At 42.1% G+C, this 24,316-nt stretch overlaps 1 protein-coding gene across 2 annotated transcripts in view; it reads left to right on the forward strand.

Annotated features, from left to right (window-relative positions):
- Positions 1–22,336, forward strand: part of dis3l (DIS3 like exosome 3'-5' exoribonuclease) — a 29,550-nt gene extending 7,214 nt beyond the window's left edge. For both annotated transcript variants that reach the window (XM_028577364.1, XM_028577373.1), the window contains exons 3-18: positions 1,392–1,520; positions 4,135–4,270; positions 4,630–4,797; positions 5,540–5,615; positions 6,076–6,255; positions 8,135–8,304; positions 8,614–8,775; positions 9,453–9,700; positions 10,702–10,794; positions 11,179–11,467; positions 14,757–14,992; positions 16,175–16,329; positions 18,144–18,322; positions 19,116–19,261; positions 20,796–20,967; positions 21,929–22,336. In XM_028577364.1, the coding sequence (XP_028433165.1) occupies positions 1,392–1,520; positions 4,135–4,270; positions 4,630–4,797; positions 5,540–5,615; positions 6,076–6,255; positions 8,135–8,304; positions 8,614–8,775; positions 9,453–9,700; positions 10,702–10,794; positions 11,179–11,467; positions 14,757–14,992; positions 16,175–16,329; positions 18,144–18,322; positions 19,116–19,261; positions 20,796–20,967; positions 21,929–22,252 (2,863 nt within the window). In that variant the 3' untranslated portion in view covers positions 22,253–22,336. The remainder of the gene's footprint in view (positions 1–1,391; positions 1,521–4,134; positions 4,271–4,629; positions 4,798–5,539; positions 5,616–6,075; positions 6,256–8,134; positions 8,305–8,613; positions 8,776–9,452; positions 9,701–10,701; positions 10,795–11,178; positions 11,468–14,756; positions 14,993–16,174; positions 16,330–18,143; positions 18,323–19,115; positions 19,262–20,795; positions 20,968–21,928) is intronic.
- Positions 22,337–24,316: the final 1,980 nt, after the last annotated feature.

Consider the following 24,316-nt stretch of genomic DNA (forward strand, 5'->3'; position numbering starts at 1 on the left):
GTGGAACAACGGACCAGCTCTTCTCTCGCAAGGATCCTGGAGGGAGCCTGGGAGTATGCCCAACCGGTCTACATGTGTTTTGTGGATTTGGAGAAGGCGTATGACCGGGTCCCCGGGAGATACTGTGGGAGGTGCTGCGGGAGTATGGGGTGAGGGGGTCTCTACTCAGGGCCATCCAATCTCTGTATGACCAAAGTGAGAGCTGTGTCCGGGTTCTCGGTAGTAAGTCGGACTCGTTTCAGGTGAGGGTTGGCCTCCGCCAGGGCTGCGCTTTGTCACCAATCCTGTTTGTAATATTTATGGACAGGATATCGAGGCGTAGTCGGGGTGGGGAGGGGTTGCAGTTTGGTGGGCTGGGGATCTCATCGCTGCTCTTTGCAGATGATGTGGTCCTGATGGCATCATCGGCCTGCGACCTTCAGCACTCACTGGATCGGTTCGCAACCGAGTGTGAAGCGGTTGGGATGAGGATCAGCACCTCTAAATCGGAGGCCATGGTTCTCAGCAGGAAACCGATGGAATGCCTTCTCCAGGTAGGGAATGAGTCCTTACCCCAAGTGAAGGAGTTCAAGTACCTTGGGGTTTTGTTCGCGAGTGAGGGACAATGGAGCGGGAGATTGGTCGGAGAATCGGGCGCAGCGGGTGCGGTATTGCATTCAATCTATCGCACCGTTGTGACGAAAAAGAGAGCTGAGCCAGAAGGCAAAGCTCTCGATCTACCGGTCAGTTTTCGTTCCTACCCTCACCTATGGTCATGAAGGCTGGGTCATGACCGAAAGAGCGAGATCCAGGGTACAAGCGGCGAAATGGGTTTCCTCAGGAGGGTGGCTGGCGTCTCCCTTAGAGATAGGGTGAGAAGCTCAGTCATCCGTGAGGAGCTCGGAGTAGAGCCGCTGCTCGCTGCGTCGAAAGGAGCCAGTTGAGGTGGTTCGGGCATCTGGTAAGGATGCCCCTGGGCGCCTCCCTAGGGAGGTGTTCAGGCACGTCCAGCTGGGAGGAGGCCTCGGGAAGACCCAGGACTAGGTGGAGGGATTATATCTCCAACCTGGCCTGGGAACGCCTCGGGATCCCCCAGTCGGAGCTGGTTAATGTTGCTCGGGAAAGGGAAGTTTGGGGTCCCCTGCTGGAGCTGCTCCCCCCGCGACCCGACACCGGATAAGCGGACGAAGATGGATGGATGGATGGATGGATTGTAGTTCACTTCACATTTTCCTGCTTACGTTTCCTCTGCCAAATGAAAGTCTGCAGATAGGATGATTAGGAATGCTAATTTAGATTTTCTTTTCTGACCGATAGCAGACCCTCTTTAACCCACCAATAGTGTTGTAGTTATCCCTATGATTTGGAGCTCAAGAGTGTTTTCTTTTTAAATTGTGGGTGTGTCTGTGCAGGCAATACAACCGTCTGCGCAACCTGCTCAAGGACCCTCGACACGACTGCGTGCTGTTTGCCAATGAATTTCAGGAGTATTCTTATTGTCCGCGAGAGAAGGGGGAGAGCCAGGAGAAGTGGCAGACCAGGTCAGTGCTCTTTACCTTCCCAAATACTTTAATGAATCTCAGGGGTGTTAAGTTTCTTTAGCCCGCATCCTAATTTTGTGTCCTGTCTGGCACATTAAAATAACCGCTGTACTTAAAATTGGTCAAAATAAAATACACTCTGCAGGGAAGTCCAAGTTTTATGAGGTACGGGGTCCTTTTTTACGTTATTTTGATAACTTGAAGGATATAAAAGACCGGGATGACCAATCTTAGAAAATAGGTTACACCTTTGGTTTAGTACGGTCTTCTCTATCTGTCACAGGATGATGACTTTAGGTGTAAGTTTTTCCTTTTCTTTTTTTGGATAAGGTGTACTGTATAATGTTTGTCTATTTGTTTAATGATTTAATATTATTTTGTTCCTTTTTTTGTAACCACAAGAGGATGTTAGGGAGCGTTGGTTGTGGGTTGGGTGGAGATCGCACAAAAAACAGTTGCAGACTACTACATTTGGTAGATGTACACCTTATTTTGCCCGAGTTCCTTGATCCAAATATGGAAAGTCCAGGATCGTGTTGCTCCAGCTACTGTATAAATCCATCAATTTTTCTCTTAAGTTCTCAGGAACCAATAGCTAGTTTCATTCGTTTGGACTACTGCAATGGAGTCCTGTCCGGGCTCCCCAGCAAAACCCTAGACAGGCTCCAGTATGTCTGAAACTCTGCCTCCAGGGGTCCTCACCCACACCAAGACCTGGCAGCACATCACCCCAACCCTCATCCACCTTTATTGGCTCCCAATTAAGTCCAGCATCAAATATAAAATCCTCCTTCTCACCTACAAGTCCCTCCATGCCCTGGCCCCACGTACCTCTCCGACCTCCTCCACCCATACACCCCAACCCCAAAACCTCAGACACTGGCCTGCTCTCCATTCCCCACACCACACTCTGTACCTTTGGAGACAGAGCCTTTAGTGTTGCAGCCCCATCCCTCTGGAACACCGTCCCTGTAGATATCCGAAATACTGCATCCCTGGACATTTAAAAAAACTCCTTGTTTACCACAGCCTACAACCTCCTGGAGTATAGCCACTGTCATAATGAGCTACAGAATTCTTGAAATTTGGGATAAGTGAGAACTGTGTTGATTGTCGGTATGTATTTCTTCCGTTGGGTCCTTCAGCAGATTTTAGATGGAAGTTTAAAAGTGCAGTTTAATGTATAAACCCTGAATTTAGCTCCGCTTCAGTTTGACAGGTGCAAAAGGCTCCTGGTGCTGAACCATGTAGCACTAAGGGCCCTCCTACTGGCTCAGCTGTCAATCAAACCTTTACAGAGGCTTGCCTCCCGGGGCTTCAGGCTTCTTTATTTCTAAAGATGTTTTTCCTTCACTTCAGGTAGAAAACCGGTATAATAACAAAGAAAGTGCGAGCACTTGTGACTTTTTTATAGACTCCATTTGTCTGCACATGTCTGTTTCCTACCTGATGTGCGTCAAGATGTAGAGCATATCTCTCCTGGAGATTTGAGCGAACAAGCCACAACATTTCATATTTTTTCTTTCATTCGGAAACTACCTTATTTTGAAATTTGTAGGCCTGTCCTCTCTTAGCCAATTAGTCGACTAATCGCTCGTTTCGGTCTTAGTCGACATAAGATTTCTTTAGGTGATTAGTCATTTAAATGTGCTTCTTTCATACTAAATGACTTATTTCCAAATGACTTATGAGCACATTTTTGGTAAACACAAGATCTGAATTGGTTCTTTTGCATAATTCTTTGTGGAGAAACATTTTTCGCAAACTGTTTTACAAATCTGTCGATTAAATCAACTAATAGATTAGTCTGCAAAATCATGTGTGTTAGTTAACTAAGAATCTCTTTAGTCGAGGGCAGCCCTAGAGATGTTGTGCTCTGCCAAAAGTCTGATTGACGGAAGGCTCAGACGATCAGATGGGCGCGTGCTGATGCTTTGATTTATTTTTATGCAGAAAGTCAGACTAAAAATGATTTCAAACGACACAAATGAAATATTTGTGAAGGTTTTGCAAGCGCATGTTTGGTGTTTTCACCCAATTAGCAAACATATTCTACATGTTCAGGTCATTTCAGCACAACTGTGGTAGCATCCCCAACAGGGAAGATGAAAAGGCTCCCCAGCTACAAGCTCCCTGTTTGAGCAGAACTTTACCTCTCAGACAGAAGGAAGAGATAACAACACAGTAAAAGTTCTGCTCACCTCCATGATTTTTCTTATGATAAAGATTTGATGTGGTCCTGGTGTTGTACATTCTGTTGTTCCCAAACTTTTAAGTTGACTTTAAAAGACAGAAGGCTGGAGGTGCATACTGCTGCCATGAAATGAGTGTATTGCATATACAAGAACGTAAACAGAGCTGTAAATGTTTTTCTTTATAATGTTGAAACACCATTGTGAGTTACAGGTAGTGTTCATTTATATGTTAGAGAAACTAAAAACAGAAAAAAGTCTAAGTTTAGTCTAAGCCTTTAAACGGGCAAGCTGTCCGCATGCATACTTGTGAATTAAGTGTGTGTGTGTGTGTGTCTGCGTGTGTGGTTGTGTCTGTGGTTGTGTCTGTGTGTGGCTTTGTGGCTGTCTGTGGTCGTGTGTGTGTGGCTGTGTGTGTGTAGGTGTGTGTACTCTGCAGCAGTATGGTACTATAACCACCTGGCAGGTATGATGGATGTAGTGATGATCACAGAGGACCAGGACGCCGTGGCTCAGTACAGCAGCCTCAACTCTGGAGTGTACGTCATCTCCGTCCAGGTACGTTACTAGGGGGGGGGGAATCGATAAGGCATAATATCGCGATAGTTATGTGGCAATAACGTATATATACACGGACACCAAGTATCGATCTTTATTATATAAATTTCACATGAGAATTTAACTTTTTGGTACTAGAATAATTAAAGAAACGATAAAATTGAAGTGACAGAGAAATTCATCTTTTTAGATAAAACAGATGTTGACAAAGTTTTCTTTTGGAGACATAATTTGAAGTTGGAAAAAGGGTAATAAATTGCAATATATCGCAATATGTTTTAAATCGTGTTGTGACCCGTGTTATTGTTTTATCTGTTCCTGACTTTTTTCCCCTCGTGTGACCCTTTTTATTTTGACAGGATTATTTACAGGACTTCTGGTCCCAGGTGCAGGCAGCACATGAGCTGTACAGCTCCATTTCCCAGGCGCTACAAGAGAAGGAGAGCGAGGGCACGGAGAGGGAGTTTACCGAACACCTGCCCGCTGAGGTCCTGGAGGCTGGAATCAAGTCTGGGCGGTACATTCAGGTACAGCGCAAGTCCACCTACCTGGTTTAGATCTAGCAAGTCTTTCCATAGAACAGAAGTTACTGGTGGACAAGAAATGAACAAAACTGTTTCTGGACAAACACAAAATATCCTGGAAATGTGCAAACTTTTGCACATCCTGCTTCCTTTACAATTTTGCGGGGACCAATCACAAACTGGCTTATCCACCTGGCGCGCTATTGGCGGGTTTATGTTATCCAATCTGTCCGTTTGTACCGGGAGCGCGCTGCTGCGATGATTTCGGCATCTCCTCTATTTCTTGCGCGAGACACGAGCCAGGCAGGTAATCACGTACAGGAAGACAACAGCGCAGCCAGATACTATAATACCGGTAAATAAAACGCATTCAAAATAAAGGTTCATGGTGATTTTGGCTGTCTTGACTTCTCACAGCGAGACACGTGATCAGGCACACGGAGTACACCAGTATGAATGGCCAGGCGCACGCTACGTGTCCGGTGTGTTCCAGCTGTTAGTCAACTAAGATTTCTTTAGTTGATTAGTCAGTTTTCTATGCTTTTTTGTGCTGAATGAATTATTTCCAAGAAAGAATTATACACATCTCGGGTAAACACAAGATTCTTTATGGGAAAAAACTCAGTTTTACAGATCTGTCAATTAGTCGACAAAATCACGAGTGTTAGTCACTAAGAATTTCTTTTGCTGAGGTCAACCCTACTCCAAATCCAAATAAATCTCATCTTTGTTTTCTCTTCATCAGGGTACTCTGAATGTCAGCAAGCACCAGCACAGTGAAGCTTCAATCATGACGGAGGGTTTGTCCAACAAGAACAAAGGTGCAAAACTACAGCACCCATACAGCACCCATACAGCACCCATACAGCACTGAGCACCGGCAGTCAGTCACTACAAACACACATTCCCGGTGACTGGACTTGTCTGCTCTCTTTTAAACATTGTCATTCGTTCATTCATTCAACCTTTTATTTATACATTTATATTTTATTATTGAGTCAATTACACAGACAAAGAAAGAAAAAAACACAACAACACATAAGAAGCAATACCATCATAAAAATAATAGAAAACGACTCACTTTGAGATTTGGAAAAATTATTTGATAGATGAATTAGGAGAATTAGAAGGGATAAGAAAATGAACTTCTGTGAAGCAGTTACAAGTAGAGGTTTGGAGGTTTAAAATCAGATTTATAAAATGTCCCAAATGTCGTTGACCCCGCCCTTTCCCCTTCCCTTGTTTCTTTGTCCATCTCACCTTTTCCCTCGACGGTCCCAGATCTGAGTTGGGGCGTGTTGGTGTGCGGTGGAAAGAATCGTAACCGAGCCGTGCACGGCGACGTGGTCGTGGTGGAGCTGTTGCCGAAGAGCGAGTGGAGAGGAAAGGACACGGCCCTGACTGAGGCTCAGGGGGAGGAGAAGAGCGGAGAGGAAGCCGACAGTAAACCCATGCCGACAGGTTGGTCCGTATTAGGGCTGTGCAATTAATCGTAATGTAATCGTGATTATGATTTTGGCTCCCAATGATCACAAAAAACAGAATAATCAAGAAAAACTATTATTTAGCTCATTACGTTTTGCAAATAAACTCTTATTTTCTCTTGTGTTCTGAATGAAAAAATAAAGTTTCAATAGGAAAAGTATTAAGGCATAATTTCAAAAGTTGTGTTTTTTTACTGTTGATTTAACTTTTTAAACTTTTTTGAAGTTCAATAATTGCAACATCTTTCCAGAAGTCAACAAATAATCGTGATTTCAATATTGACTGAAATAATCGTGATTATAGTTTTTTCCCATAATCGAGCAGCCCTAGTCCGTAAATCATGACCGAACACAGTAACTCCACTAACTCTGCTAGGATGTTTTTTGTCCTGTGTGTTTGTCTGTTAGTGTACAGGATACCTCAAAAACCAGTGAACAGATTTCACTCAAATTTAGAGTTAAGTCAAGGCAGTTAAATTATTCTAGTTTTTGGTTTAGTTGACCAGTTTGCACCTGCTTTAATACTTTAAATATTTGGATGAACACTGGGAAATTATTTAGAAAAATAAACGATATTAAGTGTACCACATAAGGTTTGCTTTTAAACATTTACATTTGCATTCAGCGTTTACCAAAAAGCAGCATGTGCTTCCTTGAGGACATGTAAAACGAAAGTTACGAATGTAACTACAGTTCTATGAATCCTGGATGACCGCCAGAGGCAGTGCTTAACACTGATTATATTCCGTATCGCGCTTGCACAGGTTGAGTATTTATATCAACAAAGTCACCTGTGACAAGGTGGAGGTCCTCTGCTGCATCCTTGTGTTGTAGGTTAACCTGACTCCGCCAGATGGATCGCTTCCCATTTGCCCGGCATATCCATCTGGGAACTTTCAGTTGGAGAACTTTTGGGAAGGGGCAAAAATCCTGGTTAGATGCTTGGATAAACCATCTGTCTATCACCACCTATGTTGGTGATAGACGGGCCCAATCAACCAGTCAGATCAAACTCTTTCCAAAACCAGTCATGAGAAGAGCAAAAACATCTTTTCCTCCGAGAAAAGCCTCCAGTGCCGTTTTTTTGCTCTTCTGTCAATGAAGGAGTACTTTCTAATTCGGATTAAACTTGCACGATAGCTACGCTCATCTCATCCGTGGAAGCTGCCACGTTGTTTAGACTAACAGTCGCTTCTCATTGCGTCAAACCTAAATCCGCCTCAAAACCAACGCTGATTGGTCGGTCGTTTGGCGAACGGCTCCAAATTGTCTTTATCTCAAGATGCCAGACTGATTCGCGAGTAGATAACTGGAGCTCGCAAGATCAGGACGGTCTCACGAGGCTAGTGGTGGTTAGTCTTGTTTCCTTATGAATCTGTTGATATGAGTTATCCAGTGTTAAGAACTGCCTCTGGCGATCAGTAAAGATGAAATAGAACGAAAGTTACGAATGTAACTACGGTTCTATGAATCCTGGATGACCGGCAGAGTTCTTGGTCACTTGGAATCTTGCGAGCCTGTGAGAAGATTCTGTAGGAATGAGCTCGGGGATGACACCAGAACTTAATACCTTAGCCAGGGTCACACCGAGGTCACAGGTGATATTGTTGATATAAATACTTGATCTGCGCAAGCACGATACAGAATATAATCACTGTTAAGCACTGCCTCTGGCGGTCACTAAGGATGAAATAGAACCTGCATTAATTTATTAAGATAATTTTAGGCAAGGTAGTCACACTATGACATTGTGATATTGGCAAATGTCTATAAAATAAAGTATGTTTTAGACACTACAATATACAATATATTATAACTTGAGTGTCTCTACTGATGTCTGATATTAAAATCCACAGGCCGTGTTGTGGGGATCCTGCAGAGGAATTGGAGGGACTTTGTGGTAACTTTTCCCCCCAGGGAGGGGCCTCAGCCCCAGAGCAGGAATTCCCAGCGCATCCTGGCCGTGCCCTGGGACCGTCGCATCCCCAAGATCCGCATCAGTACTCAGCAAGCCGATGCTCTGCAGGTCTGCTTTGCCTTCACGGGGCTGCTGATTAATTTACTCAGAAACTTGCGTGATTAGTTTGATACATGATATTTTTATTATTTCAGTTTAGTCAGTGAATAGTTTTTCCTTTTAAGAATAAACAAAAGAAAAGTTAATGTATGTGTCCCTGCAGTCTACGGACATTTTAAATGATTGAAATCTCCATAGATGAGATTTCTAAAAACTGATTTCAAACATTTAAAATCGGTTAAATAACAAGGTGAAATGAGGAAATTTTTTTAAAACCTCTCATGTTGTGTATGTTGCCCCTTGTCTTCTCCCACCCAGGACCACAGAGTGGTGGTGCGCATTGATTCATGGGAGAGCACGTCGCAGTATCCCAACGGCCACAGCGTGCGGGTGCTGGGTCGGGCTGGAGAGCTGGAGACGGAGGTCCAGACCATCCTCATAGAGAACTGCATCCACGTGCCTCCCTTCTCAGACGCACAGGTCAGACAGGAAGCTTCATGACTTATAAACCACACTCCCATCTTACAAACACTCATTGAATTTAAAGCTGTAGGGCATAGTTTCTCTCTCCCCCATGAGGAATTCTAAGTAAGGACAACTAAACTATTGGCGCGTCCACATGATACATTTCCACATGATGCAAGCCTTCTGTGACAGCCCCACACACACACACACACACACACACACACACACACACACACACACACAATTGCTAAGCCAAGGAGGACATGGAGGATTAAACAAACATGATGGACTCTTCAGAAGAGGTAATTATCTTCATTCTGTGGGCGAACGTCACCGTACGACAAAATTCAATGATATTGACGACAATACAGGGGGAAAATGTCCATTAAACTCACATCAATCCTCTCTGTCCCGATTGACAGTCCAACCAATGATGCAGCTGAGGTAGAGACTCGATATTTAACAGTTGTGGTAAAGTACCCTTCTTATTGTGGCATTGTCGTCACTGAAAATCAAAGAAAATCAAAAATGTAATCGAGTTGTGACCTTAAAATCGAAAGTCAAAATTGAACCGTGGATTTGGAGAATCGTGACGCCCGTAACTCCTACATGTCCCTTCACTTTGGCCGAAGTGATGCACAGCTACTGACCTTATGTAACTGTGTGTCTTCTGTCTGTGACCGTGTCCTCAGCTGAGAGAGATGCCGGTCAACTCTCCGGAAAGGCCGTGGAGGATGGATCCGGCCCAGGTGGCAGAGCGGCGGGACCTCAGGGAGAGCCACCTGGTCTTCAGCATCGACCCGCGGGGCTGCGAAGACGTGGACGACACGCTGTCGGTGCGCAGCCTCACAGGCGGGGAGCTGGAGCTCGGTGTCCACATCGCTGATGTCACCCACTTTGTCCCCGAGGGCTCACTCACTGACCTGGAGGCACGGTCAAGGTAAGGAAACCAGGGGTTGATGCAAAGACTGTATAGGTAAAGCTAAAACATCTTTAGCGCCCCCTGTTGACTTGTTGGCTGTACTATAGGTCATAACTACTGCGCAGACTCTGGCTCCAAAATGAAAAGATGGCAGCGCCTGTATCCGGGATAGTTTGGCTTCACTTTATTTTATACAGTGTATGTAAGGAACCAGTTGGATTATAGTGTAGGTGTAATATGGAAGAAGTGGCAACTTTCAGAAGCACAAAGAGGCCAGAAAGTTGCTGCCTGAATGTCTGCTGCAAGAGACATAACAGCACACAGATAAAAAGCAACAGTAATTACAAACCGTGACTTACAGGCACAACAGTGAAAAGGGTTCAACGTGCTGCTAAATCAGGCGTTTCTCCGAACAAGGACACTACAAAGGGGGAAAAGGGACTGGAGCACATTGATTCATTTAAAGTCTTTCATAATTTCAACATTACAACACTACTGGGTCTCCATGAGAGTAAAGATGAATGAATTTGAAAAACAAAAAATGGACAAAAGAACTTTTTGCGCTATTCAGGGCAGCAAATCAATCCGTGTACTCCAGTCCTTTTTTACCTGTGAGTGTCTCTTTATGTTCTTTTATTTCTCTCTGTTTGGCCTTTGTACTTTATAATATGGTGTTTTATTCACACCCATGAAGCTAGAGAAATAAAGTTTACTTCTTTACATTTTATAGTTTTTTTGTGTGGCTTTAAACTTCTCTCTGCAGTGTAAGAAAGGACATTTATTAAAGCATGAGAAGGCATTATCAATAATTATTGATGAACTGTAAGTGGTCCCAGCTTTGGTAATAAAGGCCCTAATGAAAATGATAGAGACGACCAAACTGAATATTTAGCTACACACGAGGAAATTATTATTATTTTTTTTTACATGATGCCTCTTTTTAAACTGTGGCTACTGGTTAGAAAGATGACACAAATGCCGTTCCCTTGACTTTATTCTTCTTCTGTGTCTCTTCTAAGGGCTACGACGTACTACCTGGCAGACCGCAGGTACGACATGCTGCCAGCTGTTCTCAGTGCAGACCTCTGCTCTCTGCTCGGAGGAGTCGACAGGTCAGTGAACGCCACGTCTCTACGTTTTGTTTCGGAAGGTGTTTAGTTAATAGGAGTAGGGAATTGTGTCTAAAATAAGGCCCTAAGGCCTGTCAAATCTGACAGCAATTTATGAATTCCCGCGCCTTCTTACATCGGACTTCAGTTTACCAGAACACAACCTCCGCAGGGAATATGACAACAGTGAGTGCATATTATTGTGTTGTTTTATCTGTTTATTGGGGTTGTTTTTTTTGTATGTCTTGTCTGTTTTGTCCTTTTTGTGAAGGATTTGAAATATGAGGAATGACATTTATGTATGTTATTCTTCACATTTTTCATGCAATAAAAGAAATACACGCTGTTTGTACATTTATATGCATACGTGTCCACTCTCGTATCCAGGTATGCGATGAGCGTGCTGTGGGAGCTCGATGCACAAACCCTCGAGGTCAGAAACGTGTGGTACGGCCGCACGCTCATCCGCTCCTCCTACCAGCTGCACTATGAGCTGGCCCAGGCGCTCCTCAACGCAGAGCAGGCTGAGGTACCGGAGCTGGCCGGGCTCGGGTCCGAGGAGAAGGACGCTAAGCTAGCTGAGCTAACCCAGGCTCTAGAGATGCTGACACACGTCGCCAGACACCTCCGGGCACAGAGGGACAGGGGAGGCGCGCTGGAGCTGGAAGGGGTGGAGGTATGATTGGCTTCTTTGATATTGTATTAAAGGAGCACTTGTTAAAGATGTGGAACTGTAACGGTTTTCCCCTGTGATAATTCCCACTGACTGCGCATTATGACAATAAAACCACATATAGATTAGAAAGAGAAAAAAAGAGAAGAAAAAATGTCTTTTTCTTCTGAAAAAAATAAAAAACCTTTTATTTAAATGGCTTTTTCATATCTAAATTTTGCATTCAAAATAGAACTGGGCATCAACCCAGGCGTATCGGCACAAAGCTGCGCTCTTCAGGGTGTTATTATTTAAGTAAAGGCTTTTTTTAAGTCATTTTTTGCCTTGGACCTTGTTTCTCTTTTGAAGTTGTTTTACCTTTCCAAAGACCACATTCGTGATTTGTTTTGAACTTCAGACTTTTCTTCTTCACATATAGATTAGATTTAGATTTATTGTTAGTTCCCGCAGTCATTACACATAGCAACATATATATATATACACAACATCTCTATGAATTCATTCATCCTCCCAGCTTAACTGTGTCAGCGAGACAGATTGTTCTGCAGAGGGGGACAGAACTCCTGTTGAAACGAGCTCTTTCCTTTCTCCACTATCTACGGATAGTTTTAGGCTTCAGTAGATAACATAAATAAAGAGGCAGTTTGTGTAATATGGCTTTATAAAGAAAAGTTTTCCATTTTATGGTTGTACAAGGAAGACAAACCAACTTTCTCTGGGAATGGCATGTTAAGGCCAGAATGAGCCATCAGTCATTCTAAGCATAGAGTTCCTTTAACTCCCAGACCGTATGTGCCTTTGGTTTGATGACATATGGTACCAATGTAGTGGCGCTAAGTTAAGCATCCAGGCAGCAGACGGGTGTTAATCTCACACAAGATCAGAAAGTAATTTCAGTGGGAACGCTGTAATAAAGTCTGTGTGAATACAGAGCACGCCACCGTGAAACTGTTTTCGCATTTATTTTTATTTTATTTATTTCAGGTTTATTTATCAGGGACAATGCACACTAACATTACATAAAAGTAAAATGTGCCAGAATTAGCCTGGAGGCTATTTTACATCCGCTGCTCCTGGACTGGTGGTAAGAGGTCACCCTAAAATGAGATAAAAAAATTAAAGCTATCAATAATACATACAGATTTGTCCCTATACAATAAAAGTTGATATATATATATATATATATATATATATATATATATATATATATATACACACACACACACACACACACACAGCTGAACTGTCAGACCAGATAACAAACAAGGCACAATAGCATAGACCTACATTTTGGTGGACATGCACAAAAACAACATTGCTGGGACATTAACAAGCAACGTACTATTTCCCTAACTATACAAAAAGGAAACAGACACACAGGCAGAGTCCAAAAAACACAGGCAGACCGAGCAGGAGAGACAATATGGCAGGACGTTTTAGTGCCTAAACTAATGTTGACAGTGCTGACCACTTGTTAGACACTTCTTTTAGTTAAGTTTAAAAGAGGCTTACGTTTTAAAATTTCTAATGGGACTTGGGAGAGTTCCACCCACGAGTAGCCTTAACTGAAAAAGCTGTTTGACTAAATGCACTTCTCCTTAGCTCAATACAGGAGGAGCTAGTCCATGTAAAATTGTGTACAAAAGACAGAGACTTGTATATGTAATCACGTTTTTTTTCCCCCTACTTAAAAGGTATGTATATATATGTGTGTATATAACATATATATATATATATATATATATATATATATACCGATGGTTTGGTCGTTCATCTGTCAAAACAAGATATGAATTCTTCTTCTTCTTTATTTATAAGATGCTCTAATAGGCCTGTGTCACGCAACAATTGAAGACCAGAAGAACGTCTCTGAGTGGGGATACAGGTCTTCCGGTTAGCTTTTTACAATGGGGAGCCAGATAGATACTGCTGGACCAAGTCTCTCCGCAACCTGCCTAAAGTCACCTACAACCATGTGGTTCGGATTTTAAATAAACACACTCAAAGTAAAAAAAACATTTTGAAAATGGCAAAAAAGGCAAAACGTACAAGGCCGTGTACAGAAACTATCATAGACTTCAATGGCAGACGCTCACTCTACCCGTTAGCTGGGTATGGGTACTAATCAGAGACGTTGCTGTTACGCTTAGGATTGTGGGTAGTGTAGTTTTTCTCCATAAGATCATGCATAAAACATGTTTGTCTTAAAACAAGGTTGATTTCATACATACTTGTTGCTTCTACAGGAGCAGAAACTGTCGTTTCACAACCTCGTATCGTGGTCAGTCAGGTTTAGACATTATGGCTGGTCATCTCAATCCTTATGGAGAAAGGGACTGTTGACCTGATTCCCTGCTCCGCGTTCCGGAAGCAGGAAGTGTGACATAGGCCTATAAACTGTCTTTCCCTTATTTAGACACGTGATACTATATTGAGTTGCATTACGGTCATCATGGAGTTGCGTCGTATTCTATAGGTTGTAAAAAATCACCATTATTTATTGAACCTAGGGCTGGGCGATATGGACCAAAAGTCATATACCGATATATTTTGGCTGAATATCGATATACGATATATATCCCGATATTTTTTCCGCAAAGTGAGCGCAAATGTTCAGTCAAAGTCAAAGCCAAATATGACATGTTACATGTAGTTTCATAGAAACCGGCTATTTCAGTGAACAGTTGCAAAATCAAATGAATAAATAATAAACGGGTTTCTTCACCTGGTTCAATGCTCAGTTGTTAAAATGTAAACATAAATACTGTACAACAACAGGAGTACCTTTTTTGAAATCAAAGCTCCATAAGGTTTGTTTTAGTTTTTTCCAACGTTTTAAATTGTTAAATTTTTCTTCTACACATTTTCAGCGCTTATTTCTACGTCCCATATTTTCTAATATAGGGCTGGGCGATATAGAGAAAATCAGATATCATGATATTCTTGACCAAATACCTCGATATCGATATTGCGGCGATATATTCTAGAGTTGACAGTTGGTGCTCTCGCAAAATATCTTCACACTTAGATTTTAGATAAATAATCATTAATAATGGAACAGCTAGAACAGTCTGGTAAGTTCAGAAAAGTACATCACTTCACTGTAATGCAGCCTTTTAAAACCAGGAAAAGACACTTATGTCATATCACGATATTACGATATCCAAAATCTAAGACGATATCTAGTCTCATATCACGATATCTATATAATATCGATATATCGCCCAGCCCTAATTGAACCTACTGGAATAGTAGTTTTCCTTAAAAAAGCTGTTTGACCGACCCTCCTCAGGTGCGTGCCCAGCTGGACGAGGAGAGGAACATCACAGCCCTGGTCCCCCGTCTGCCCCTGGAGGTCCACGAGACGGTGGCCGAGTGCATGATTTACGCCAACCACTGGGTGGCACGCAAGATCCAGGAGGCCTTCCCCCATCAGGCCCTGCTGAGGCGCCACCCGCCGCCACGGCAGGAGTTCTTCAGCCAGCTGGTGGACAGCGCCGCCGCCAGGGGATTCACCATCGACACCAGGTGATTTAATGAGTGTCCTGTGTGGACGCTGTGTGTTTTCACTCATTCAAAACAAAACCTTGCTCTCTACCACGGACTGTAAAAATAATGGACAAAGCTTCCGGGTCTGAAAAGTGAAGCCAATGCTGAAGCTCCCTAAAGCTGCCTTCTCTCTAACTTCCAGCAGGGGGCGACTCCACCGGCTCCAAAAAGAAGTCTGTTTCTATAGAAGTCTATGAGACAATGAGCCTACTTCTCATTTGATCTATTACCTCAGTAAACATTTTCATAATGAGTTTATAGTCTCAATCGCTAGTTTGAAGTCTTCTTCAATTCATCATGATGTTCATTTTGTAGATTATGGTCCCATTTATTTTAAAATAGATGTTAAAGCAGGGGATGCTTTAGGAACTGTCGATCACGACAGAGGCTTAGCGATGCTAACACTGCGGACATTAAAATAGACCTCAACTTGTTTTTGGGTGTTGTACGTGTTTTCATCTTAAACTTTGACCCTCTCACTGTGTGTTTTCACTTCATTAAAGTTAATTGGAACATTTTGGTCGCCTAAAAATGTCTTGTTCTGCCAACCAAGCTAGCTAGCTACCGCTATCTGGTAATTTAAGATTTTCGATCTGTACTGCCGTACATGCAGATGAACGGCGGCATCACTTGGACATCCGAGTTTACCCGCCGGTGAATCTCCACTGGATGACTCGGCTCAGAAGGGTTTAAAATCTGCAACTTTCCCTCTTTAGCGTTTAGCTTAGCGCAGCGCCATTGCAACCATAAACAACACTGGCTTAGCCTGGCCGCGTCCTCCTCCCAGCTCCGCCGTTTTGTCAAAAATCGCCCCATCCATTTGCAAGAAAACCAAGATGGCGACGCTCATATTGCCAAACTCAAGGCTTCAAAAACGGCAGTCCATTAACAAACGGGTGACGTCACGGATGCTACATCCACTTTTTTTAAAGTCTATGGTTTCTACCACTGAACGTGTACAGCTAAACACAGCTTAGAGGCAGAGCTAGTCATGTATATTAAACTGTGTCACACAACAATCACACACGACTGAGATGATTTTTTCATCCATCACACCTTTTTTCCTCACATCATGGTTCGCCACTCCATGACAACAGCAGCTCTCGGCGCACACAGCTACGTGAAACGATCTTATTCTAACGGGTACTTCTGTTCCTCCAGGACCAACAAGGCTTTGGCTGAATCTCTGGACCGAGCTCTGGACCCACAGGACCCGCTGGTGAACAGGCTGCTGAGAATAATGGCCACTACAGCCATGTCACAGGCTCTGTACTTCTCCACTGGGCTTCAGTCCCAAGACCAGTACTACCATTACGGTACTCTAAACAAAACCTTCACATTCTCCTCAGCTTTTATTCTATCTTTTAGTGGAACTGCCTATGCATGTGTCTTTAGGGGCTTTTCTCCGATTTTCTTTTTTTATGCAAATAGAAGTATATGAATGTAACTAATTTCTATGATTGAATGCAGAAATGTAATAATAATATTTTTATATAGAGCACTTTTCAAAATCCACGTTACTAAGTGCTTTACAAAACAGCTAAATAAAACAGAGTCATAAAAATATCAGGTTTTAAAACAAAAAACAAATAAAGACTATTAGATGTGGGGCTGGGTATCGTTCAAAGATTTTCAATACTGTGACTTCGATACCCGTTCCTGAACGATACTTTTTTCTGATACCAATTCTACGGTGCCAATCTTTTCGGGGGGGGTTTTCAACTCCTTTACACCTTCGTACGTGACGCACACCATAGTCCCGCCTGTCAAAATGCACACATCTGAGCCCCGTCTGTGCCTAACGTAGAGTTTTTCCTGCATGCCTCTGTGACGTGTAATGTAATCAGCCAATCAAAAGTCAATCAGTACATCTTGGTAGAAGCATGCTGCATGCTTACTGGCTCAGTGACACTGATGAGATTTACTCCTTAGGGAAATTTGGATCGAAATGTGGTATTGAATGACGAGGCATTTTTTCGATGGGATACTAAGGAGGCAATTTGCTCTGTGCCTAAAAAGTATGGAAGTGCGTTACCCAGCCCTAATTAGGTGTATAAAAACCTGTACAGTGAAGGTAAGAATAGTAAAAACCTTTTTAAAAGAAATAAAAGGAGGTTCAAGCTCAAATAAAATCAGGAAAGGTTCTCTGCTAAAAGTTAGGGATGCACCGAATCCCGATTTTTGGGGTTCGGCCGAATACCAAATCCACTGGTTAAGATTCTGCCGAATCCGAAACCAAATGGCGAATCCTCCTCCCATCCTCAGTCCATTAACACAGTAAACACATTAATGAAGTAAACAACGTCCACAGCAGTGTAGTTTTCATTTTGTTTTATTTTAAACTGTAAAAAAAGGCAACATTATGCCAGGAAGACAAGTGGGAAAAACAATTTTGACAATTACCATAGGCCGATCTCAAGATCCAATCAATATCCAAAATATTAGCCTTTTAGATTTATAATCCCATAAAGTAGGCTGCCCCCAAGTACAAACCAAAACCTTTCAATAAAAGTGCAACAATGCAAAGAAAAGTGTTTTTTTTTTTATCAGAATGGTCATCTGGTTAACACCAGTTTTTAGCAGGGACTGTCCTTCCTTTGCCGTACCTGAAGTTGCTGCATTTCTGCTGCTGTCTGGAGATTCCTTCATGCACAACTCGTATTCTTTCGGATGTTTGATACCAAGTGTTGTAACAGAGGCCATGTTGTGTATAGTTTAGGGTCCTCGCCACCACCAGACAAATCAGAATTGTAAATTGAACATAGTTGAATGTAACTGGACTTGAATGGCCTTCTTTTGACTGAAAGTACTGCCAAACAACACTTTTTCTGCTCAACAGGTCCCTTTCCACTTTCTCACAGCCTGCTGCATTGAACGCTCCACCTACGTAAACACCTTCCTGTAATCAACGGCGCCGTCATTACGTTGACCAGCGTAGCGCGCCTAGTGCAAGTGTAGGGTTCGGTTCAGTGGAAACAAATTCTAAGGTTCAGCAGTAACCGAACCCCGTCAAAAAGCCAAATCCGAAGCCAAATCGTGGATTCGGTGCATCTCTGGTCTAAAAGTCTTAAGAAGTGACTTTAAAGAAGATTAAAATGTGGCGACCTGTGCTGGTGTCCATCTTCCCTAGGTCTGGCTCTGGACCGCTACACACACTTCACCTCACCCATCCGGCGCTACGCTGACATCGTGGTGCACCGCCTTCTCACCGCCGCCATCAGCATGGACACGCGGGCGGACCCTGGGAGAGCCTTAGCCAATAACAAAGAACTGGAAGAATTGGCTCATCATATCAACACCAAGAACTGGGTCAGTGCTGTTTGGTGATTCTGTGATTCACTTCTTAGTTTGACTGTACATTTGACGCTGTACATTTCATATCATCTGTATATTTGTTTTCATTATATATGTTTAAAGTCTTGATAATATATGTTGTTTTTATTGTTGTTGGTTTACAGTACAGGCCAAAAGTTTGGACACACTTTCTCATTCAATGCATTTCGTTCATTTTCATGACTATTTACATTGTAGATTGTCACTGAAGGCATCAAAAGTATGAATGAACACATATGGAATTATGTACTTAACAAAAAGTGTGAAATAACTGAAAACATGTCTTATATTTTAGATTCTTCAAAGTAGCCACCCTTTGCTTTTTTATTAATAAGGGAAAAAATACCACTAATTAACCCTGACAAAGCACACCTGTGAAGGTAAAACCATTTCAGGTGACTACCTCATGAAGCTCATTGAGAGAACACCAAGGGTTTGCAGAGTTATCAAAAAAAGCAAAGGGTGGCTACTTTGAAGAATCTAAAATATAAGACATGTTTTCAGTTATTTCACACTTTTTTGTTAAGTACATAATTCCATATGTGTTCATTCATAGTTTTGATGCCTTCAGTGAGAATCTACAATGTAAATAGTCATGAAAATAAAGAAACACATTGAATGAGAAGGTGTGTCAAAACTTTTGGCCTGTACTGTACCTGGAGTGGTAACGAAAATAATTTCCCCCTGGGATCATTAAAGTATTTCTGATTCTTATTCTGATTCTGACTATGTCCGATAAAGTCTTGTGACCTCTGTGTGGCGCTTGCAGGCGTCCCAGCGGGCCCAGAAGTTGTCCACAGAGCTGTTTCAGTGTCTCTACTTTAAAGAACGAGACCCCGAGTCAGACCCGCGCTGTGTGGCCGACGCCGTCATCTACGCCATCCGGGACAACGGCGTGTTGGTGTTCGTCTCAGAGTAAGAAACTACTGACCAATAGGTTATTGCTTTTCATTTTGTAACCCTGCGTCAAATTTAAAAATGTTGCCCTTTTTTTTGGCATTTTCTTAAGAATTTTTCCCAAATTTTTTTGGTCACTTTTTTTAATGTTCTTTAATATTTTTCTTCAAATGTTATAAAATTGAATAAAACACCCAAATTAGTAGCGTAGTAGTAGTATTAGAGTAGTGAACTGATCATTTATTTTACTTGTGCATGGTTGTAAGGAACCATCCACGTTATCATTTTTTGGCAATTTGCTTGGAAGAAAACCAAAATGTTCTGATATAGAAACTTTTTGAAAATGGTAATATTCTGTCATCACATTCCACGGAAAGACCAACGCCAGTTAGTTTGTCTCTAGTTTGACTTCCTGTTTGTGGCTCTCAGCTAGAAGAGACATGGTTCCTACTTATGACAAAAATCTTCATAAATAGCTCGTAAATATATAGTTTCTTCTTTTTCAAAGCTCAGTCATTACCTAGAACACTTTTGGACATTTTTAGTTGTCTTAAGATTTTTGGAAACATTCTCGGTTTTTGGCAGAGCTGCCAAATTATTTACAAAATACAGAAGTAATGTAAATTACACTTAACGTTGAACTGACCTGAGCAGCAAAGATTAATCAATTAGTTGTAAACTATTAAATTAATCACAGACTATTTTTTATAATCAATTAATCGGTTTGAGTCATTTTTGATGAAAGAAAAGTAATAATTTCTGGTTCCAGCTTGTTAAATATGAATATTGTTCTAGTGTCTTCTTTCCTCTGTGACAGTAAACTGAATATCTTTGAGTTGGGGACAAAACAAGACATTTGAGGACGTCATCTTGGACTTTTTGGGAAACACTGATCCACATTTTTCCCCATTTTCTGACATTTTAGAGACCAAACAACTAATCCATTCATCGAGAACATAATTGACAGATTGTTCGACAATGAAAATAATCCGTTGCAGCCCTAAAATGACATTTGAATGTTTGTAATACTGGAAAATATGAACGCTCCTGTTGTCCTCGGGTCAAATTGGACCCATTTTCAAAAAGTTTCTATGTCACAAATTTGGGTTTCTTTCAACTAAATTGTAAAAAAAACAAAAAAACTATGTGGATGGTTCCATACAACAAGTAAAGTGAATGATCAGTTCACTACTTTCATTGAATTTGGGTGTTGGATTCAATTTTATGGCATCTGAATTCTTTTTTTTTATAAAATAACGTTGAAAAAAAACTGCCAAAAAAAAAAAAAAAAAACTGAAAAAAGTGCCCAAAAACATTGGTGGAAAAGTGTCGAAAAACAAACCCAGAAAAACAAAAAGTTGCTTGTTTGTCGACGGAAAGACAACACAAGGGTTAAGGATTAATCTAGTTTATGGTTTAAGTGAAATGGAAAAGTGACTGTATCTCTTCTAGCATTGGTAAATTCTATCAGAGGTCTCGCGCCCAATAAACCATGACTTGTAGACGGTGTAGTGGAACATTCCAGCCCTGACTACACCTGTGCTGTCTCCAGGTACGGTGTGAAAGGACCGGTGTACCTGAGGAACCGAGAGGGCCAGGTGGTGGCTGCGGGCCGGGACGGCCGCTGCGAGTGGCAGAGCGGCTCGGTGCGGCGCCATGCCGACCACATCACCACCGTCTCCAGCTGCGGCACCTCCACCTTCACACTGTTTGACCACATCACTGTGAGTCGCACAACACACAACACGTTTATTATTTTTAGGACAATAATCTAATATGATTGACTTGAAGTGGAATCATATTGGGAGGATACGATCATATTGTTTTTGTTTACAAAATTCAGCTGTTTGAAGGGTAATTTCTGTGTTTTTCAACCTGGACTCTATTTTCCCACGCATTGGTGTCTAAGTGACTAATGGGAGCAATGTAATGCAATGTAACCCTATTTGGCAAATGCTCACCGTCACTTTCCATCCACTAAAAGTGCTGTTTTTGGAAAGGATCCCTACAGAAATAGAATTTTTTTTTTTTAAAGTGTAAGATTATTTTTGGTTACCCGAAATCCCCATCGCCAGACCCACCAGACTCCATGTAAATAATCAGGACTTTTAGCGTGTATAGAGCAAGCAAATCTCCACATGTAAATGGGTGAGTTAAGGGTTTAATTCAACCAAACCAGAGTGGTGATTGTTGGAACGGTGGAAAGACGAACCAAGACGGCTTTTCATAGCATTATTTTGTCTCTGTTGACTTTCAATGAAGTGTGTTTTACGATGATAAAATTACTGTTTATTTACATGGGGGTCTGGTGGGTTTGGCGAGAGCAATTTCAGGGCTGTTTCATTAAACAAAAAGGATTTTACTATGTTAACAAAAAGTCCATCTCTGTATGGATCCTTTTAATAATGTTGTCAGACACTTAGAATAATAATCTGAGCCTGTCAGCGGTAAAAACAGAACTTATAGTGGAGGTGTGCAATAGTCCATTAACATTACATTGTAGCTTGTTTCGCTTGCTTAATGTGTTTTACTTAATGCTGGACCAATTTCAAAGATTGTTGTTCCCATCAGTCACTTGGACACAAAAAAAAAACAACCAAAGTTACCCTTTTAATGTGTTTTATTTATTTCACTGATAATACCGAGGACATATTGAGACATATTTGACTCCTCTGCTCTCCACAGATTCGTATTTCTGTGCGCTCGACATCTTGCCACGCAGACAGTCTGAACCTGGAGGTCATCAGCAACAAGCCCCACCGCAGCGCCGAGCCCCAGCAGCCCTCCTCACAGGGCCGCTGCCAGCTGGTCCAGGAGGTGGTGCGCCTGGCCGAGGAGGCGTCCCAGCAGGCTCAGGAGAAGGCAGCCCGGCGGCCCAAACTCTCCAGAGAGGAGAGAGAGTTCAGCCAGAGCAAAACTCCCAATCTGTACTCTCTCCTGGAGGAGATCAGAGAGCTGGCTCTGCTGGACCTTGACATGGCCGCACACGTCTGTGCAACAACAGCATAGAGCGGCAGCAACGGGGTCAGCCCAATGGTCCCACAGCCCAATGGTCCCACAGCCCAGTGGTCCCACAGCCCAATGGTCCCACAGCCCAATGGTCCCACAGCCCAGTGGTCCCACAGCCCAATGGTCCCACAGCCCAATGGTCCCACAGCCCAGTGGTCCCACAGCCCAGTGGTCCCACAGCCCAGTGGTCCCACAGCCCTATGGTCCCACAGCCCAGTGGTCCCACAGCCCAGTGGTCCCACAGCCCAATGGTCCCACAGCCCAATGGTCCCACAGCCCAGTGGTCCCACAGCCCAATGGTCCCACAGCCCAGTGGTCCCACAGCCCAGTGGTCCCACAGCCCAGTGGTCCCACAGCCCAGTGGTCCCACAGCCCTATGGTCCCACAGCCCAGTGGTCCCACAGCCCAATGTTCCCACATTTCTAAGATTTTCTTTCGAAATTAGGCCCTATGTTAGGGTTAGGGTTACATTCCATCTGTAGTCCATTGCTACTGGATAATAGGTTTGGTGTAATTGGCTACCAAATTGGGAGAAAGTGGGATAAAATCTGATACAAATTTATGAAAAAGGAAATGTGGGAACTGTGGGAACATAGGGCTGTCCTCGATTGAATAAATTCTTAGTCGACTAACACTCATTCAATTGTATCGACTTATCGATTAGTTGATTTAATCGACAGATCTGTAAATCTGAGTTTCTCCGCAGAGAGTCATTCAAAAGCACCACTTTAATTCTTGTGTTTACCAGAGATGTGCTCGTACGTTTCCTGGAAATAAGTCATTCAGCATGAAAAAAGCATAAAACATGACCAATCAAATAAATAAATCTAAGCTGACTAAGACCAAAACGACCGATAAGTCGACTAATTGACTAAGCGGGAGCAGCCCTAGTGGGAACACAGGGCCTAATTTTGAAAAAACAAATCTTAGAAATGTGTGAACATAGGGCTGTGGGTACATAGACCCGTTCCCGCTGCAACATGCACTCTGCTGGACACTGAAGACCCTGCTGGGTTTTTAAACATGACGTATTTCCATAAAACAATCATCTACAATCTACAACTATCAGAACAGACTAAAGCTTTTTCTTTCACAGTTTAACAGTTACATTTCTTAAGCATTTTTTGAATCATGATGGCACATTTCTTATTATTTATTATCTTTTTTTATCATCTCAAGGAAAAATTATAGATAATTCAAAGTGTAAATATGATGATATTAAATGAGGAGAAATATGCTGACTCTGTGGACATTTTCAGTATTTTTGTCCAAAGATGAGTTACCATATTTTCTCAAATAAAAGCAAGGGTCTCAAAAAATGGCTTGGGGCACCGCACACAATTAGTTTTACATCTTTTACTGAATTGAATTTTTTTGATTTTTAACTGAATTGACGGACTAATGTTCAACAACATGCTCATGAATTTTTTAGTGAAATTAGAAGTAATTTTCAGTTTTCAGTGTAAACCCACTATGTTCTTAATCCGAAAATCTGTGCTAGTCACTCAGGTTTATTGACTTGTAATTGATGTTAGTTTTATTATTGCAGCTTATGCGTCTTTGTATTAAAGTGAAGTGTCACCACAGAATCTATTTTTGTATGATGGTTGAGTGTTTGTGGTTTGTAAATTAAACCTGTATGAATGAAAACTAAACTCTTGTGTAACGTTTGGAGTTGAAGCCTTTGATGTCATATATAGTATTAAGTTACTAAACCTATAAACCTGCTTGAAAAAACAAACGTAAAAAACTGAGAAAGTCGATACTTCAGATGAATCACTCACATCTGGTCCAAACGACAAAAGTTACAAACAAGCTCATCAGAGCTGAACTTTGATCTGAAGTTATACAGTGGGGAGAACAAGTATTTGATACACTGTCGATTTTGCAGGTTTTCCTACTTACAAAGCATGTAGAGGTCTGTAATTAACTGTGAGAGACTGAATCTAAAACAAAAATACAGATAATCACATTGTATTATTTTTAAATAATTAATTTGCATTTTATTGCATGACATAAGTATTTGATCACCTTCCAGCCAGTAAGAATTCCAGTTCTCACAGA

Source organism: Perca flavescens, chromosome 1 (genome assembly GCF_004354835.1).
Source record: "Perca flavescens isolate YP-PL-M2 chromosome 1, PFLA_1.0, whole genome shotgun sequence".
NCBI lineage: Eukaryota > Metazoa > Chordata > Actinopteri > Perciformes > Percidae > Perca > Perca flavescens.